Here is a 20,575-nt window from a genome sequence, read left to right as displayed (position 1 = left end):
TTGGTGAACACAATGATGACCTTTGACCTTACCTGCTTCGGAGAGGTCGCGGAGGGAGCTGCTGAGGGCACTCCTCTTCAGGCCCTCGCCCATGGTGTAGGTGTCGTCCAGACTGGCACGGTTCATGTTGCCATTGCCAGCCTCCTTCTTCAGCCCAGAGCTCTGGGACATACTGGGCCTCACCACCCCTTTCTGCTTCTCAAGCTCAGCTTTATATGAACATACATATGGGGAGAGAGTAAGGTAAAGATAGTGTGTGTGTGTGTGTGTGTGTGTGTGTGTGTGTGTGTGTGTGTGTGTGTGTGTGTGTTTTCAGCATTCATCTTCAAACATACAATATTTCTACATTTCCTCATAATTTCATTACTGGCACTTACTTTTATATAGATTATTACTATACATTCGGTAACTATTGCATTTACATAATAATCAAATGTAACATTGTAAAAGTGCATCTAAATCCTTTCGCATATTAGACTCATTCGTAAAAACTCATTCGTCTTCTGTGTGTTTCTCTTTGATAAATGCCCTTCCTCAAACCCAATCCTCCTCGTGGTAGTCATCCTGTGAACTCCATAAACATTCCTTCTCATAAACAGAGAGTGAGTAATGAGGACCAAGCCCTATCTGCCTCTACTTGACTGAGGTCACATGGCTAGCAGCGGCCAGGGAGGGAGGGGCAGATAGAGGGAGGGGGAAAAGGGAATGAGGGCGGGGCAAACAGAGGGAGGGACAGAGAGCTAAAATGTCTGCTCACACTCTATCCTGTATTTCTCCATTTCCTGGACCTCGGCGATAGACTCTCGCAGGTCGTCAGTGAACTTCTTGCGGTCCTGGGGGTTGGGCGCATTAAAGTTGATGAGGACCTTGATGTCGGCACCTGGTATGGCTGATGTAAGCCTGATTCCATTCCCGTAATCTGGACCAAACACAGAGAGAGAGACCTTTAAAACTCAGGGCATCGACCACAAAGGAACTTTAAAATCTGTCTGATGTTTTGAAAGTATAAACAGTGTCTCGTTCCATCATCACAGGATGGTAACATGTATATAGATGTGAAAATTGAACCCAGTGGGATGTACTATATAACCATGCTGGGCTAACAACACATCGCAGAGATGGTGAATGGACAGGGAGAGGTCTGTTTTACTTACACTGGTTCTCAAACATCAGAACCTGCATCCCATACAGAGAGAAAGACTGCCGGAAGCTGTATGTCACAGAGTTCTTCTTCTTCTGGAAAATCTTTGTCACCTGCACTCAAATAAACACCCAAACAAGCGCACAGACAAATAGACAAGTTTTACTGTGAGGGCAAGAAAGATATTGGAGAAACCAAAAAAAGGTTTGAACTGAAAGCTCATAGACTGTACTTCTTTGCTCATTGTTGTTGCTGTGAGGCCACATTTTAAAGACCATATTTGAATGATCATATTTAACACAGGACAGGGCAGGACAAAAGGCAGGAGAGGACACATACCACCAGAAGGTCATTAAACAGGAAGATCTCCCGCTGGTGCAGGCCTAACTTCTGGAGCTTGTTGGGGTCTGGCACTTCAAACAGCCGACAGTAGCACACTAGCCTACGATGGGGCAGGGACAGCACCTAGAAACCAACCCAACGACATTACTCACTAACACACAGTGGTCAGGCCCTGGGCTTAGGTCAAAGAGTAATATGACCCCAAATTGAAGTTTAACAGTTGTTAAACGCACATGCACACACTCAGACATACGTGCGCACACGCACACACCCCCCAGATATGAAAACAAACAGTGAGCCTCTATTTTAGGATGATTTAGTGTGAGGAGTGCAAGGGAAATGGATTATAATGATGTCTGAATAGTGTGCAATAAAACCCCTGTGTGATGCTGTTTCTCCTTGTTACATTATTCATCCTAATGTATTCATTGTCGTTAGGAGAGGTGGTTTCACCACCCTACTTTGTTTGGAAGTCAAGGGGACACAGAGTAATTAAGACTAGGATTCCCTTGGATCAAAACACATCTGTCACTTATTAACACACAAATTCTGCTCATAAAACTTTAATACCAGGAAATGAAGATGGTATAAAACTGTCTGATATATCCAATGAAAAGCAGGAGCCAGCTGATATCTAGATGATTTTCCTCTAGTCTATGATTATGTAAACAGTGTAATGGCAGTAGAACAGAAGCCTGTGAGCACATAGGTTACAGAAGGTTACATAGTTTATTATTCTCCAAATAGATTCAGAACAATCTTTCAGCATGTCTCACCCCTAAAACATTCATGACTAATAATACCCACTCTAACAAATGCCCTCTGTCTGTGGGAGGCTTCTGTGTGGGTAGGAGTGTGTGCGTATATGTGTGTGTGTACGCGGGTATGTCTATATGCGTGTGTTTGTGTGTGCGCGCGTGTGTGAAGCCTCTCTGTGTGGTCTGCTTCTTGGCAGTGATGCATGCTCGGCTCAGCACAGTCAGTAAACAGTGCAGCTCACTGGCACCTAGGAATGTATACGTGTTGACTCTGTCTACAGGTGTATCACAGGGGATCCTGCTCATCTCAGTAATAGGTGTGGACTTTTAGGGGCAAGAAGACCCTTAATCCAACTAAAGCCATCTGAAACAACAAGTATCTACAGGATGTGGATTATTTTAGCCATCCTGACACTGTAAGACTGGGTGATGTTAATATAGGCCGAACACTAAACACATATAAATGCCCCTTTGCTTTACATAGAAACTGTGGGTGAGTAAAATGACGCATAACAATGACATGATCATTACATGCCAAACTGTGAACATGTACTTACACATCCTATTCCATGGTGGAGAGATCCAATCTGCAAGGGGAAGACAGAGAAAATATCAGAGGGAGAACCTCATTACTGTATTAAATGCATACGGGGCACGTGCCTAGAACCTGTTACATACAGTTGAAGTCGGACGTTTACATACACCTTAGCCAAATACATTTAAACTCAATTCCTGACATTTAACCCTAGTAAAAATTCCCTGTCTTAGGTCAGTTAGGATCACCACTTTATTTTAAGAATGTGAAATGTCTGAATAATAGTAGAGAGAATGATTGATTTCAGCTTTTATTTCTTTCATCACAGTGGGTCAGAAGTTTACATACAATGCTACCAAATACTAATTGAGTGTATTTAAATTGTTTAACTTGGGTCAAAAGGTTTCGGGTAGCCTTCCACAAGCTTACCACAATACGTTGGAAGTTTGGCCCATTCCTCCTGACAGAGCTGGTGTAACTGAGTCAGGTTTATAGGCCGCCTTGCTCACACACGCTTTTTCAGTTCTGCCCACACATTTTCTATAGGATTGAGGTCAGGGCTTTGTGATGGCCACTCCAATACCTTGACTTTGTTGTCCTTAAGCCATTTGCCACAACTTTGGAAGTATGCTTGGGGTCATTGTCCATTTGGAAGACCCATTTGCGACCAAGCTTTAACTTCCTGACTGATGTCTTGAGATGTTGCTTCAATATATCCACAACATTTTCCTCTCCATGATGCCATCTATTTTGTGAAGTGCACCAGTCTCTCCTGCAGCAAAGCACTCCCACACATGATGCTGCCATCCCCGTGCTTCATGTTTGGGATGGTGTTCTTCGGCTTGCAAGCCTCACACCTTTTCCTCCAAATATAACATCGGTCATTATGGCCAAACAGTTCTATTTTTGTTTCATCAGACCAGAGGACATTTCTTCAAAAAGTACAATATTTGTCCCCATGTGCAGTTGCAAACCGTAGTCTGGCTTTTTATGGCGGTTTTGGTGCAGTGGCTTCTTCCTTGCTGAGCGGCATTTTAGGATATGTTGATATACTCGTTTTACTGTGGATATAGATACTTTTGTACCTCATCTCTAGGAGACAGAACGCGTCTCCTTCCTGAGCGGTATGACGGCTGCGTGGTCCCATGGTGTTCATACTTGCTTACTATTGTTTGTACAGATGAACGTGGTACCTTCAGGCGTTTGGAAATTGCTCCCAAGGATGAACCAGACTTGTGGAGGTCTACAATTTTTTTTCTGAAGACTTGGCTGATTTCTTTTGATTTTCCCATGATGTCAAACAAAGAGGCACTGAAGGTAGGCTTTGAAATACATCCACAGGTACACCTCCAATTGACTCAAATGATCTCAATTAGCCTATCAGAAGCTTCTAAAGCCATGACATCAATTTAGGGAATTTTCCAAGCTGTTTAAAGGCACAGTCAACTTAGTGTATGTACACTTCTGACCCCTTGGAATTGTGATACAGTGAATTATAATTGAAATAATCTGTCTGTAAACAATTGTTGGAACAATTACTTGTGTCATGCACAAAGTATATGTCCTAACCGACTTGCCAAAACTATAGTTTCTTAACAAGACATTTGTGGAGTGGTTGAAAAACGAGTTTTAATGACTCCAGCCTAAGTGTTTGTAAACTTCCGACTTCAACATCTCATACGTCATCTCATTGATGGGGTCATACAGATAATTCAGCCCTCTAAAGCTGTACGGTTGCAGCATGATCCAAGACATGTCTGTCTGTTTACGTCTGTACAAGCCATGAGCCATTTACGTGCTAGCAACCCTAATGGAAACCTCAAAGTAGGGTCTCAGTATTCCAGTAATCCTATCTGTGAGTCAGTAATGAGTTGAATGAAGTGGTTTAAACAACTGAGGTGAAAACAAGATCTCTAGCTCTACAATACCAGTGTGATATATACAGTACATTATTGTAGAATGGAAGTCTAATTTGTAGTTTAATGTCCAGGTACTTCACTGTACTGTCGGCCCTCTCAGGGTTTTGATACTGCCGTTTAGTGATGATGAGGGATAATTTTTATTTGGGGTATACAGGGTTAAATTCCTGGGGTCACTGAGAATCTCAGGCTTTTTTCCCCTTCTACCTTTACATGACTGAAATGACGCAATCACCATTGCACTGCACACTGCCCTATCGCACCTGGACAAGAGAAATAGCTATGTAAGAATGCTGTTCAGACTACAGCTCAGCCTTCAACATCATAGTGCCCTCCAAGCTCATCATGAAGCTCAGGGCCCTGGGTCTGAACCCCTCCCTGTGCAACTGGGTCCTGGACTTCCTGACAGGCCCGTCCCCAAGTGGTGAAGGTTGGCCACAACACCTCCACCATACTGATCCTCAGGAGGGGCTGAGTACGCACCCCACAGGGGAGGGGCTGAGTATGCACCCCACAGGGGTACGTCCTCAACCCCTCCTGTACTCCCTGTTCACCCATGACTGCGTGGCAACGAACGCCTCCAACTCAATCATCAAGTTTGTTGACGACAATAGTAGTAGGCTTGATTACCAAAAATGACGAGACAGCCTACAGGGAGGAGGTGAGAGCCCTGGCTGAGTGGTGCAAGGAAAATAACCTCTCTCTCAACGTCAACAAAACGAAGGTGCTGATTGTGGACGACAGGAGACAGCAGAGAGAGCACACCCCCATCCACAGGCCTGAAGTAGAAAGGGTCAAAAGCTTCAAGTTCGGAGTGTACTTCACCGACAACCTGAAATTCTTCACACAGAATACGCAACAGCGGCTCTTCAAACTTGGCCCCTAAGACCCTCACAAACTTTAGAATCTTAGTCACTGTTCTAGCTGGCTAGCACCCGGTACACTATCCTGAACCCTAGAGAATGCTGCCCTGTGTACATAGTAATTAAACACGGGTCACATTACTAATATTTACATACCCTTTTACCCACTTCATATGTACAGTGCATTCGGAAAGTATTCAGACCCCTTGACTCTTTCCAAATGTTGTTGTGTTACAGACTTACTAAAAAAAAATATTTCAAAAGAATGTTTATCAATCTGCACACAATACCCCATAACAACAAAGCGAAAACAGGTTTTTAGAAATGTTTACAAATGTCTAAAAAATATCAAACAGAAATACCTTATTTACGTAAGTATTCAGACCCTTTGCTATGAGACTTGAAATTGAGCTCAGGTGCAACCTGTTTCCATTGATCATCCTTGAGATGTTTCTACAACTTGATTGGAGTTAAATTCAATTGATTTGGAAAAGGCATACACCTGTTTATATAAGGTCCCACAGTTGACAGTGCACGTCAGAGCAAAAACCAAGCCACGAGGTCGAAGGAATTGTCCGTAGAGCTCCGAGACAGGATTGTGTTGAGGTACAGCTCTGGGGAAGGGTACCAAAACATTTCTGCAGCATTGAAGGTCCCCAAGAACACAGTGGCCTCCATCATTTTTAAAATCGAAGAAATTTGGAACCACTTAGACTCTTCCTAGAGATGGCTGCCTGGCCAAACTAAGCAATCGGGGGAGAAGGGCCTTGGTCAGGGAGGTAACCAAGAACCCGATGGTCACTCTGATAGAGCTTCAGACTTCCTCTGTGGAGATGGGAGAACCTTCCAGAAGGAAAACAATCTCTGCAGCACTCAACCAATCAGGCCTTTATTGTAGATTGGCCAGACGGAAGCCACTCATCAGTAAAAGGCACAACAGCCCACTTGGAGTTTGCCAAGAGACACCTAAATGACTCTCAGATCATGAGAAACAAGATTCTCTGGTCTGATGAAATCAAAATGGAACTCTTTGGCCTGAAAGCCAAACGTCACGTCGGGAGAAAACCTCGCACCATCCCATTAGTGAAGCATGGTGGTGGCTGCATCATGGTGTGGGGATATTTTACAGCGTCAGGGACTGGGAGACTGTCAGGATAGAGGTAAAGATGAATGGAGCAAAGTACAGAGAGATACTTGATGAAAACCTGCTCCAGAGCGCTCAGGACCTCAGACTGGGGCAAAGGTTCACCTTCCAACAGGACAGCAACCCTAAGCACAAAGCCAACACAATGCAGTAGTGGCTTTGGGACAAGTCTCTGAATGTCCTTGAGTGGGCCAGCCAGAGCCCGGACTTGAACCCGATTGAACATGTCTGGAGAGACCTGAAAATATTTGTGCAGTGACGCTCCCCCATCCAACCTGACAGAGCTTGAGAGGATCTGCAGAGAAGAATGGGAGAAACTCCCCAAATACAGGTGTGCCAAGCTTGTGGCATCATACCCACGAAGACTCAAGCCTGTAATCGCTGCCAAATGTGCTTCAACAAAGTGCTGATTAAAGGGTCTGAATACTTATGTAAATGTAATCTTTTTTTTAATTTTATTTTTTATTGAAGTATTTCTAAAAACGTGATTTTGCTTTGTCCTTTTGGAATATTGTGTGCAGATTGATGAGGGGGAAAAAACAATTGCAGAATAATGCTGTAAATTAAAATTGTACACCCAAGGTAGGCTACTGGCCCTTTAAGAGCTAGAAAATATTTGGTATCCTATATGATTCTCACCAAATATATTGTCTTCTCACACTATTCAAACACCACCATCAATAAACAGCTTATGAAGTTCTCATAGTCTATAGATCACATATTGCAAACAAATAACCTGAACTAAAAACTCTACACATTTTGGAATTTCTGTGTCCTTAATAATCGCTAATCAATATCCAAAAACAGCAACAACAAAAAAATTATGCGAATCTGCACATCAATATCTTCGCTTTTTTGTGGCACCAATGTGAGGGGTTATGGCAGGGGAAACTGTGTTGCAATAATGGCAAGTGAACCTGGGGAGCTTTCGTTCACATTGTCCTATAAAACGGAACCGGACCGTGGAATTCAAGGGAACCCAACTCAGACCACCTTTCGATATGGTCACAGTTCGGTATGCTTTGGGGGCTCTTTTGAGTTCCTTTGGAGTTCACATAAATTGTCTGAAAGGGACCAAGTGCGAAAAAACCCTTAAAGACTAACCAAGAAAGCCTCATAGCTCTAATCGCTGCCAAATGTGATTCTAACATGTATTGACTCAGGGGTGTGAATACTTATGTCAATAAGATATTTCATTTTCAATAAATGTGCAAAAATGTCTAAAAACACGTTTTCACTTTGTCATTATCGGGTATTGTGAGTAGATGGGTGAGAAAACGCATTTAATCCATTTTGAATTAAGGCTGTAACTCAACAAAATGTGGAATAAGTCAAGGGGTATGAATACTTTGAGGGCACTGTGTATACTGCTGTATAAACCTTTTCTATTCATATACTGTCCATACGATTTTTACACATCATTGTATGGGGCGGCAGGGTAGCCTAGTGGTTAGAGCGTTGGACTAGTAACCAGAAGGTTGTAAGATCAAATCCCTGAGCTGACAAGGTACAAATCTGTCAGTCTGCCCCTGAACAGGCAAGTAACCCACTGTTCCTAGGCCATCATTGAAAATAAGAATTAGTTCTTAACTGACTTGCCTAGTTAAATAAAAGGTAATAATAATATGTATGTATGTATAACATGATATACATTATATGTTTATATTCCGCTTTCTGACATTGCCCATTCTGATATTTCTTAAATATATATTTTTGGATGATGTGTTTATTGCTTACATTTTTTTATTGCTAGGCATTACTGCACTGTTGGAACTACAAACACAAGCATTTTGCTGCACTGGCGACAACATCGGCAAATCTGTGTACACGAGCAATACAATTTGATTTGTTGTTCTCCCTCCTATATAGTAAGTGTAAGTAGGCTATGCCTTTTCACTATACTAAGTGTTATATTAGTGCAGTGGTACTTATTGCGCCAAGCCCTTCATTTGCAGATTGCAGTGATTTTCCTATTTTCCATTCATAATACATAACAATGATACAATTTCAAGTCAATGTGTTTAATGGAAGCCTGAATCACGTCATTGAATATACCTATTGCTCCCTGGACAGCAGATAGATGGCAGTATAGCGCAACTGTTGAACAGAAAGACCAAAATAGAACGCCACTGCTCAGCTACAGCGACCGACACATCAGTCTGCTACTCCATTTCATTTTGCAGTCTGGTCGACATGGATCAATTTATTGTAAAGAAAAGAAAAGTAAATCTATTGACAAGGAAAATGAGGGGTAAGAGCTGGAGAACAATGTGACAGCTATGAAAGAACAAACACTAGGAAAACCAGGAAGATGGCAGCGGGGAAATGCAGCTAGCTAACGTGGCTCCGGTGACTAAGAGAAGGATACGGTCGATTAAAGAAGAACACAGAAAGTTCCAAGAGAAATGGACAGACAAGTATTTTTTTGTTCTGCATAATAGGACTGCCTCACTTTGTCTTATTTGACAGAAGGCAGTCAATTGTTTTAAAGAAGCAAATTTAAAGCGATATTTCCAGTCACACCATGCCCACGTTGACAAAACATATCCGCCACAAAGCAACCTCCAGAAATAACAAAATAGCGCAACTCAAAAGACGGCTCAAAGGACAACAAATGATGGCAGAGAAAACGACGAGGCAACATATGAGATTGCTTGGATACTTGCGAGAAACAAGGCTCTCCTGAACATGGCTCTCTCGGGATACGCTGTCTGAGTCCGTACCACCACCTGGATTCTTTGTGCATCGTGCGGAAAGGAATAAACATCTCTCCGAGAAGAAGATGGGCGGGGGTGTATATATGTCATGATTAATGACTCATGGTGTAACAACATGCAGGAACTCAAGTCCTTTTGTTCACCTGACCTAGAATTCCTCAAACTGAAAGCGCAAACCACCACATTTAACCATGGAAAGGTGAATGGGAATATGGCCGAATGAAAACAGTGTAGTTATTCCCTCCACAAGGCAATCAAACAAGTAAAATGTCAGTATAGAGACAAAGTAGAGTCGCAATTCAACGGCTCAGACACGAGACGTATGTGGCAGGGTCTAGAGACAATCACAGACTACAAAAGGAAAACCAGCCACGTCACGGACACCGACGTCTTGATTCCATACAAACTAAACACCTTCTTTGCCCGCTTTGAGGATAATGCAGTGCCACAGACGCAACCCGCTACCAAGGACTGTGGGCTCTCCTTCTCCGTGGCCTACATGAGTAAGACATTTAGACATGTTAACCCTCGCAGGGCTGCAGGCCCAGACGGCATCCCTAGGCGCTTCCTCAGAGCATGCGCAGACTAGCTGGCTGGTGTGTTTACGGACATATTCAATCTCTGCCTATCCCAGTCTGCTGTCCCCACATGCTTCAAGAAGTCCACCATTGTTCCTGTACCCAAGAATGCAAATGTAACTGAAATAAATGACTATCGCCCTGTAGCACTCACTTCTGTCATCATGAAGTGCTTTGAGAGACTAGTCAAGGATCATATCACCCCAATAGGTCCACAGACAATGCAATCGCCATCACACTGCACACTGCCCTATCCCATCTGGACAAGAGGAATACCGTTCATTGACTACAGCTCAGCCTTTAACACAGTACCCTCCAAGCTCATCATTAAGCTTGAGGGCCTGGGTCTCAACCCCACCCTGTGCAATTGGGTCCTGGACTTCCTGACGGGCCGCCCCCAGGTGGTGAAGGTAGGAAACAACCGCTCCACTTCGCTGATCATCAACACTGGGGCCCCACAAGGGTGTGTGCTCAGCCCCCTCCTGTACTCCTTGTTCACCCGTGACTGCGTGGCCATGCACGCCTCCAACTCAATCATCAAGTTTGCAGACGACACAACAGTAGTAGGCTTGATTCCCAACAATGACGAGACAGCCTACAGGGAGGAGGTGAGGGCACTCAGGAAAACAACGATCGTGGACTTCAGGAAACAGCAGAAGTAGCACCCCCCTTTCCACATCAACAGGACAGCAGTGGAGAAGGTAGATAGTTAAGTTCCTCGGCGTTCACATCACGGACAAACTGAAATGGTACACCCACACAGACAATGTGGTGAAGAAGACGCAACAGTACCTCTTCAACCTCAGGAGGATGAAGAAATTGGGCTTGTCACCTAAAACCCTCTAACTTTTACAAACGCATCACCGGAGGAAAACTACCTGCCCCCCAGGAACACCTACAACACCCGATGTCACAGGAAGGCCAAAAAGATAATCAATGAAAACAACCACCACTGCCTGTTCACCCCACTAAGATCCAGAAGGCGAGGTCAGTACAGGTGCATCAAAGCTGGGACCGAGAGACTGAAAAACAGCTTCTATCTCAAGGCCATCAGACTGTTAAAACAGCCATCACTAACACAGAGAGGCTGCTGCCTACATACAGACTTGAAATCATTGGCCACTTTTAATAAATGGATCACTAGTCACTTTAATAATGTTTACATAACTTACATTACTCATCTCATATCTATATACTGTATTTTATACCATCTATTTCATCTTGCATCTTGTTTATATGTATATATTCTTATTCCATTCATTTACTTAGATAGTTGTTGTGGAATTGTTAGATTACTTGTTAGATATTGCTGCACTGTCAGAACTAGAAGCACAAGCATTTCGCTACACTCGCAATAACATCTCCTAACCATGTGTATGTGACCAATATAACTTGATTTGATAGTGTGTAAAGAAAAGGCCCAACACTCTCTCTCCATGGATAAATGTGTGTCTTTGGGCTGTATTTGACAAACCGAACGCCATAGTTAATCAAGGGGCTATGGAGTGACACATTTAATTAAGATGAGTCATGCCAGAGTAAACCCAGGGGAGTTTCAGGCCTTGTATCAAGCACTATGCAAAAAGTGCTGCAGCAGAGTTTTAGGTAAGTTGTGTGCTCCTCACCGGTTTCTTCCCCACTATGAGTTTCTCCACCTTCTGAACCTGAGACACGTGGTCCTCGTTTGTCTTCAGCTCCCTCTTCCTGATCCTTTCATAAATTCCTACCAGAGTCTCCCTGGGGATGTCCTCCCCATCATCCACCCCTGGGGAGGAGGAGGCAATGGTTACACACAAACACAGACACACACACCCACAGACAGAGGCGCACACACGCAAAAGCACGGACGCAGCATGCATGTACGTGCGCGCCACAATGCCTTTTTTCATTTAGCGTGAGAATAAAAATCCCTCTCATCCAATAACTTCTCCTTGTTTTACCATTTACTGACACTCATCACGATGGATGATGAGTGTCAGCCCGTCACGCTTTACTTCTCGAATAAAATCTCAACTGCCAAGCAAAAAACGACAAGTAATCGACTGTGCTTCTAATCACGCTGCTCACCCGAGAATAAGAATTGCTCATGTGATTGTGTGAAGGTGCAATTAATTAGTGTTAACACATTTCTGGCAAGGTCATCGCTACATCGTCACCCTCCCTGTGACAAAACGTATTGTTTTCATCTGTGTGTGATGAACATGTTGCTTTTGTGATTGAAACGCTAATCCTGTAGCACAAATGAACCTGTTCCATTTGCGGTGGCTTATTCTTTGCCCTACTTCTGTGCTGTTGCTCTGTAGTGGATGTGCGTTTTCTTCTTTCAATCCAGACAGATAGCTTTGTTACAGGTTTGTTAAAGCGGTGAATACATCACATTGTGAATGTCCTACACTCACTTCATTAAGTTTTTGAGTTGATTTTATAATTCTTTATTTTCTCTAAAATATGTAGAGGACAATGTCTCAGTTTTGTTTTCAGAAACCCTGACATTCCCCTCCCCCCCTCTCTCACACCTCGGAGGTTCTTGACGAAGTCCTCCAGCTTCATCTTCCTCTCCGGCTTGACGTTGGGGCTGTACATGTCTGTGTTGAGGAGGATGATGGCGAAGGCCAGGATGAAGATGGTGTCAGGGTTCCGGAACTGTCGCACTACCGTGGGGTTACAGATGCAGTAGCGTTGGCTGGAATACAAAACAACAGGAAAGGGAGACGACATCACATGTCAGAGGTGAAAAGAGTCAGAGGCTTTTGACATTGAGAGCCATCATAGAATGCATTTGAATATAAAACCGGATTTTTGTCCACACAATGTCAACATTTGTCTTATTGACTTGCTGGTGAAAATTTGTAAAGCCAGCATACAATGCATCACATGATGGTCAATAACTGTCAACATTGTGTGTGTAGCGTGTCATCATTATTGCAGTATTGCGTGAGGAACTGTCCTATTTACTCAAGCAAAAGCAACTGAAGCACCAAGTCCCTCTACGCATTAATAAGTCATTTAGCCAACGCGGTGTTGTGAGCAAAGTCAGCAGTGACTTGCATTTCCAAGACATTGGTCAACATTTGCATTACATTTGAAAATGTAACGCAAAAGAGTGAAGAACTATTAGTTCACTCGTAAGAGAGAAAACTTTATCCGAAACTAAATGTGCAGTAGTACTCTAGCGATTATAGTATTTTGGTTGATGTTGATTACGCTGTTATCATTTTAAAATGCTATCACTGACCTGTAGTACCCTCTTGGCCAAACCTGCCTACGTGAATAGCCCCTCATCCTCAGTCTACAGGTGTGCTTATACGCCCCCCCCATCCTAACGTGGCTGTCTACCTAGTATATGCTTCTCGGACCTGTCTATCGGTTGGCTCACCTGTAGGCTTCGATGAGGCGCTCCACCTTCTGGGCCTCTCCCTGGACCCGAATGTGGTTCTGGAACTTTCTCAGTGCCTCGTCCAGCTCCATTGACGAGAAATCCATCTCATCCACCACACAGCTGGAACCCACAAGCAACCAACCAATGAATTCCCTAACCAACAAATATGTCATTGATTTGTATAGTTTTCAAGTTGGAATCCTTAATTGAAACAATAAGAAAGCAGTCACCCCCACCTATGTTATGGTCAAAAACTGAGGGATGGGCTGGGAGAAATGTAACCACTCTCACATTCAAAGCGAGCGCCATGTATGCCAGGACTGACCATCCATGATATACAAATTAAACCATGTTGAGAGGCTATACAAGTGTTTGTTTACATTTACTTTGTTTACAAACAGTGTAAACATACGTGTCAAGCATCAATGTGCATTACATTTGATGTGCATTACATCATTAAATAAGACCAAAAATTGATGTGGAAACTAAGGATTCCAGCTTTAACAGCAAGTTCAGCAAATTCCGATATGATATCAATATCAAATGTAAAAATGCAGCTGATATCGATATGTACTTTCCATATTGGTGCCCATCTCTAGTTCAAATCTACACGTGGAAAGGTGGTTATTACAAAAGTCCATCTCATTCACTAACGCAACTAAAACGCGCAGATCAGGGGGGCATTCTGCACCCAGCAGTTCAAGACTTGTCAAAATCTGATAGGGGAACCACCTTATAGTCCTTTGAAAATACATGAAGCACATTTGAGAGAGGTCAAGTGTGAGGGGCAGCAGATGGCTGAGAGAAGCAGAGTGTGGACGTTCTACTAGGCTGGCCCGAGGCCACAGATATACAAAGTTCGGCCATCTTACTTTGAGATGTAGAATTTTAAATGGGCACAATGTTGGCACCAACTGTTCCAAGACAATTACCTCCCAGTTAGGATATAAATGAAGAGTGGTGAATGCAAAGATGGCTTGCTGAACTTGGAACAGTACATCCATTGTTCTGGCCTGGCCTACAGTATAATGCTACCTGTGCAAGGCACTTTGATCCACCAATCAATGTTTGTTTGATAGACAATAACAAGTGTCACATGACCTGGCCTTTAAGAATTAGTACTCACTCCAGGACGTCTCTGTTGAACTGTTTCTGACGGTTGCCCAGGAACTCTCCAATCATCTGCCTGCTCAGGCCCTTCCTCTGAAGCAGGAAGTGAGCCACACCCACAGGTGTGTCCGGAACGAACCCTCTCTCAGTCAAGTACTGGACGCCTTTTTCTGGCTTCCTGCAGACACACAAGAAAGAAGGGTTCGTGCTTATATTGAAGCAGACAAGACACAATGAGACTGACACCAAAGTTGACCCTGCTGGAAAATGTCTAGCATGACATCAAAATAAGGCCTTTTTGAAGCAGGTATGTCCTTATGTGACCTATCCAGTCATTTTACAGAGCCAAGTGTGGTGTTTGATTCTGTGACTGATAGGAAGTGGCCACAATAGGAACAGGGTGGTTAATATTTAATAAGGGCACAGAAAATGGAGCGACTCTGTCTGGCTGAATTTCTCATCTACAGAATATCTGTCCTATAAATGTAGACCTATGAGTCTACAAAGAGTTTACACGAATACACAAATATATACCTTATACAAATTGTATGCATTTTTTCCATTTCATAGGACTTGTCTTTAACCCTGCTAATTTACTTGAATTAGACTGATTGCCTTATATTGTGTGGCCCAAATACAATTCTGATAACTGTAAATAGGTCACCTCAGTTTCTCTATAAGAACCCCTCTGCTCATTTACCCTTAATTACACCAATCAGTGGACAACCACGTTAGCACTCAGTCAGAGCTGAGCACCTACTTGTTGAAGAGGTTCAGGCCGATGCGGTAGTGCCTCTTGCGGATCACATCGTTGCTGAAGACGGGCGAGTCCCAGCTGTTACGTGTCTCTTTGTGGTATGTCTGCTTGCAGAGTGTCTGCTCCCTCAGGCTGTCCCTGGACGACTCAGAGCTGCAATTGATGGTGTCGTTGGAGTTCGATGTGCTGTTGATGCTGTCGTTATCCCCGTCCGAGAAGTCAGACTCAGACTTGCTCTGCCGATTGGCAGAGCCGTTGATGGCCAGGTGGCTTTCCAGCGCCCGGTGGCGGTGGCGGAGGGGCGCCTCGTCGTCCCTGGAGGGCGCCCGCGGGGGTGGGCCATGAGAGATGTGTTTGGGGCTAGCCTTAGAGGACGCCACGATGTGGCTGCCCCCGTGAGGCTCGTAGACGGGCGGCCGTTTGACGGAGCTGCGGTCAGAGCGGTCACTGTGTTCGGCGGAGCTGTCGCTGGGAGGCTCGATGGTCAGCAGGGGGAGGTGGTCCACCCTGAGCCGCTGCTCCTGGCACTCCAGGGAAGGGGTGCTGCGGCAGCTGGTGTCTGTGTCACGCCCCTCATCTTTGGTGTCCAGGGGCCAGTACTCCTGGGAGGAGTTGGCTGAGCGCAGGCGTAGGTCTGACTCAATGCTGGAGGGCTGGTCACCTGACCCCCGCGATAGCCCCAGAGAGGGAGACAGCTCCTCCTCGTCGATAAACAGAGTCACATCGCTGTAGGACGCCATCATGTCCTCTCGCATGCGCCCCGCCACCCCGCGGTGAGGCTTCACCTGATAGGCCACCTCCCTCTCTACCTCGGGGCAGCCCATGGCCTCAGGGTCAAGACCCTCGTCACCCTGCAGGCTGCGGCAGTTCAAGGCGTCATCAATGGACTCGGCCAGAGACTTCACCTGCCTGGAGAAGGCGTCCTCCAACTCTGTGATGGCGTCTGTCAGGTCGTTCTGGGAAGCAGGGTGAGACGCCATGTTGGCCTGGTGGTGGACCTCCATGTCCCCGCACTCGGACTGTACCAAGGCCAGGGGGGTGCCGTCGTCTGTCAGGGACACCTGTTTCCCCTCAAAGTAGGAGCTGTGGACTTTCTCAGGGCCCTCGAAGGAGAACTGCATCCTCATGTTGGACAGAACGATGCGTCGGGACATGCGGTTCTCAGACATAGAACTCCTGAGACGCTCAAAGTTTTTGTTCATCTGGTACTGGCGGAAGGCTGTCTGGATGGTGCGGGCCGCATGCCGGGTTATGAAGCGTCCTCCATATTTACGCTCCAGCATCTCCACCTGACGGACAGAGAACGGATTATCACAACTTCTTGATTATAGGAACATGATTATATTTGACAAACGATGACCAATGCTCAAACACTTGTGGAACTGAATGGATCTTTCCAGGGAAAGGTGGCTATAATTTCTTAGCAATACAAATTTCAAGGACGAGCAGAGAAGCTGTAGCAAAGCAATGCCATAGTTTTGTTTTCTTCTCAAAGGGATCTGTAGATGTTAGAGTGTGTGTAGTGTGGTCATTGACATAGAGGTTCAGTAAGGGAAATGTTATTTTGTCTTTAAAATAAAGGGAGTTTTATTGAGACCAATGTCTCTATTGCAAGGACTCCCTGCATCTTACAATTACACAACAAATTATACAGAAAATATTTAAAAACACACTCATGAAAAACATTCCTCAGCAAAGAGGTCCTCAATCAACACTGAGTTGTCCGAAAGGCACCAATACACCCATTTGTAGGGAACTCATAAGATAGTTTCTTTGCACTCCATGTATGGAACAAAAAGCTGTTTTCCCTAAGTCTGTAGCAACAGACAGAATTTCAAGAGTTCGCCATCTATGTGATCTGGTTTGGTAACTCAAACTTTATGGGTAAGTAAAGATATCAGGTAATGTGGGAGTTTTTGCAAAATGGCTTCATAAGTCTATATAGGACATATGTAGGGTGGGTCTGAAACAGTGGTACGATACCTGTTTGTCCTGGAGGTCAGCGGAGAGCTCATAGCCCTCGGAGAGCGAGCGGGAGCGCTTGATGGCCTCCTCCTCGGCTTGCTTGCGAAGGATGGACTGCGAGTGCTGGAGCTTGGGCCTGCGGGGGGGGCGCTGGGGGCCCGGCTGCACCCCGTGGCCGTAGAGGGGGCCCTCGAAGCGGTCTGGGCTTATCACTGGGCCCCTGTAGCTTGCTCCACCGTCACTCTCACTGGGCCGCGCATCCCCCTCCACACTGCAATGACACAGAGAAAGAGATACACAGTCAGTCTACTGCAATGACACAGAGAAAGAGATACACAGTTAGTCTACGGCAACGACACAGCAAGAAATACAGTTAGTATTTCAACCCCATCCACACTGCAATGACACAGAGAAAGAGATACACAGTCAGTCTACTGCAATGACACAGAGAAAGAGATACACAGTCAGTCTACTGCAATGACACAGAGAAAGAGATACACAGTTAGTCTACGGCAATGACACAGCAATAAATACAGTTAGTATTTCAACCCCATCCACACTACAATGATACAGAGAGAAAAAAAAGTCCCTCAAAGCTTTCATAGCCTGTGCTCATCCACTGCTCTCTCAGTAGTCATCCCATACCAACACTCATTGAGTAGGCACCTCATCCATTACTACACTAGAACCTATTAAGTACAGTAATCACCACTAACATTGACCATTCGGTAGTCTTTTGGCACTGTCATTCTTCCATAGTGTGTATATTACTTCAAACACTGTGCTGCAGAATAAGTTCAGGAAATGTCTACGACTCAAGTACCCACGGCATGAATTCCAACTAAGCTGTAGATGTCTAAATGAAAACAGCCAAAGGAAATAGTGAGGGTTGAAGTCCGTGTTCCTGTGTGTTTAGAAACTTTATTAACGAGCCAATAGTTGGTGGTAGAGCAGCATTCAGCAATAACACGACTCACATGGGTAAATACTGCAGTCATTTCTCAGAAGTGCTGATACTATCATTCCTAGACACAGCCTACATCAGCGTCTCAACACTACGCTGATTGAAAGTGCATGCAAGTGGGTCTTGCCTTGATTACTATTTGAAATATGACTAACAGCCCTATTCATTTTCTAACACGTCACCAACCCAATCTCTATGAATAAATTCAACACAGTCAGGATATTGATAAGGACGTAATCACACAGCAGTATCAACCAAGTAACGCATCAACAAAACTAACCAGAGCAACCCAACCCTTCAACCCAGCATATCGTCAAACAGGAGAGGGTACTCACTCACTCTTACGTTCAACAGTAGGAGAAGACTGCTTCTTCACACGCAGAGACATCCTGTTCTCGATGAACTGCCAACTCTTCCTCCATGCCTTGTCCACCATGTTGAAGATTTGAGTACACACTCACAGCAGCTCCTCCAGGAAACTCAGTCTGCACCGGGCAGTTCAAAGTTCAACCAGTGACCAATGACAGTTACATCATGTTTGGCATATAGGAGCCTCACTTCTACTAAAGTGAGTCCAATATATATTCCAAAGTCCAGTTGGAGCGCACGGTGACAAGGTAAATATATCAAACGTTAACAATAATTTGGAACCGACTTAAATCGATTGAATGAGTCAACGTGGAAGGGGGTATGGGAGGCTTCACCATATAACTCCCTGTCTTAACTCTTGTCATGGGAGCTTTCACTTTAACACGGGACGATGTTGTGGTGTGAATAGTGACTTCACCTGTTAGTGTACACCTGACACACCCCTTGTTTCTTAGGTACATACAACCACTGCCCTCCTCATACAGGAGACTGCCAACTACCGAGTTAGGAGGATTTGTTTCTGGATATACACTGCAAATAAGGAAATTCATCTTCAAGTTGCAATACAAACTACAGCCAGTGTGGCTTTTAGCAATGATGTCATAGTTTAGCAATGCCTTTTCCAATTTCCATTAAATCCTAAATGAGAAATAGTGATACTGTACAATTGTTAATAGAAATTGATATTCAAACTATTTGACTCATCTTACACCACACTCAAAAGTACCAAACAAGGTTGATTCCCTATAACATGTGACCTACAAACAGATGTCAGAGTCACAGCTGACCACAGTGTCAATCCCCTGACCATGACCATGGTGTATTCCCAGCCTTATAGTGGGACGTTGTCACTTTTAAAGTCTAACCACAGTAACTGTATTGAATATTCACAACACACCCTTCTGCATCCCAAATATATACTGACGCCATGTTCACACCCACAGTAAAGGTTAAATAGGCCCTCCAAATGCCCTATTAAAATGTAGGGGCCTTCTGAGTTATAGATGGGCACTAGCACTACTAACGTATGAATACCACAGATAAGGAGTCACAGGGGTTAACACATGAAAGGCATCGAGGAAACGGCCAAAGCCCCTCCAGCTTCAATGCAGCTCAATCAGTTTAAAACTTCTCTGAAAGGGACACATTGTGCTTTGTGAGGCCTTTGTATTCGTTTTAGACATTCAACTGCCTTTCAACCAAACAGCGAAGTGTGATTTCTGTAAACATGTTGGTGGACGTGGCTCTATAGCAGACAGCCAGGCTGCCACCTGGGACGTGGAGGAATTAGCTGAATACAGACACAGAATGATAAACTACTGCAAAAACGAGGGTCCTGCAGTGAAATTTAAAGTGACGGTTATGTATATATTAGGGCTGCCCCCCCCCCCCTAAAAAAATATAGCGCGACCAAGAGTCGTCCTGTTCTTTTGACCAATCGATTGGTTGAAATGTTTAAACTTATTTTTCCATATATAGACAGACACACCCTGTTTGAATCAAATCAACTACATATGTACTGAGCTTGTCTGATACTTTAAGCACACTGTTCGATTAAATAATTAAGACACACAAATGACTCAAGAAAGAGCCCGATGGTCACACTGTGTTAAAAAAATGACAGCGAGTGCCTGTGTGAGAGCATTGTCTCGCTCTCTTCCCTACTGCAGCGAAAAGGCACCACAGCACAGCATGTGTTTATTGCGCTGTCCGTGCTGAAGCTGCAACATCAATTTAGCCATTTCTTACTTACTTGTTTCTGACTGAAAAGTTCTGTTACCGAAATCACTAATTTGTTTAGGAAAAACATTCCTTATTCCCTCAACCTTTGCTCTCTTTACGTGAAACATCTAAGCATCGCATGCATGTGATCAGTAGGGCCTGACCTATAGCTGATCATAATCACATCGATAAATTGGTTATAACAAACTCCAAACACATTAACAAGTGACAACAAAATGGATGCAGAGGAAGTGAAAAATAAACTCGAAACAGGCGTATGTTTACTGGTTGTTCAGGGGGGAAAGGGGAAGT

At 44.3% G+C, this 20,575-nt stretch overlaps 1 protein-coding gene across 8 annotated transcripts in view; it reads right to left on the bottom strand.

The window, feature by feature from the left end:
• Positions 1–20,575, bottom strand: part of LOC112215760 (IQ motif and SEC7 domain-containing protein 1) — a 181,911-nt gene that overhangs the window by 6,165 nt on the left and 155,171 nt on the right. For 7 of the 8 annotated variants that reach the window (XM_024375139.2, XM_024375131.2, XM_024375132.2 and 4 more), the window contains 11 exons: positions 17,227–17,479; positions 15,247–16,532; positions 14,503–14,664; positions 13,374–13,496; positions 12,514–12,680; positions 11,623–11,762; positions 2,799–2,828; positions 1,481–1,606; positions 1,155–1,254; positions 758–919; positions 33–209 (listed from right to left, as the gene is read on the bottom strand). In XM_024375139.2, the coding sequence (XP_024230907.1) occupies positions 33–209; positions 758–919; positions 1,155–1,254; positions 1,481–1,606; positions 2,799–2,828; positions 11,623–11,762; positions 12,514–12,680; positions 13,374–13,496; positions 14,503–14,664; positions 15,247–16,532; positions 17,227–17,479 (2,726 nt within the window). Of the gene's footprint in view, positions 1–32; positions 210–757; positions 920–1,154; positions 1,255–1,480; positions 1,607–2,798; positions 2,829–11,622; positions 11,763–12,513; positions 12,681–13,373; positions 13,497–14,502; positions 14,665–15,246; positions 16,533–17,226; positions 17,480–18,507; positions 18,944–20,575 lie in introns of those variants that run through there. The other variant, XM_024375133.2, reaches the window with a different exon arrangement.

This window comes from Oncorhynchus tshawytscha, linkage group LG16, assembly GCF_018296145.1.
Source record: "Oncorhynchus tshawytscha isolate Ot180627B linkage group LG16, Otsh_v2.0, whole genome shotgun sequence".
NCBI classification, from domain to species: Eukaryota; Metazoa; Chordata; class Actinopteri; order Salmoniformes; family Salmonidae; genus Oncorhynchus; species Oncorhynchus tshawytscha.
Note: the sequence above shows the minus strand (reverse complement) of the source record. Positions and strands in the feature narration are given on the sequence as shown.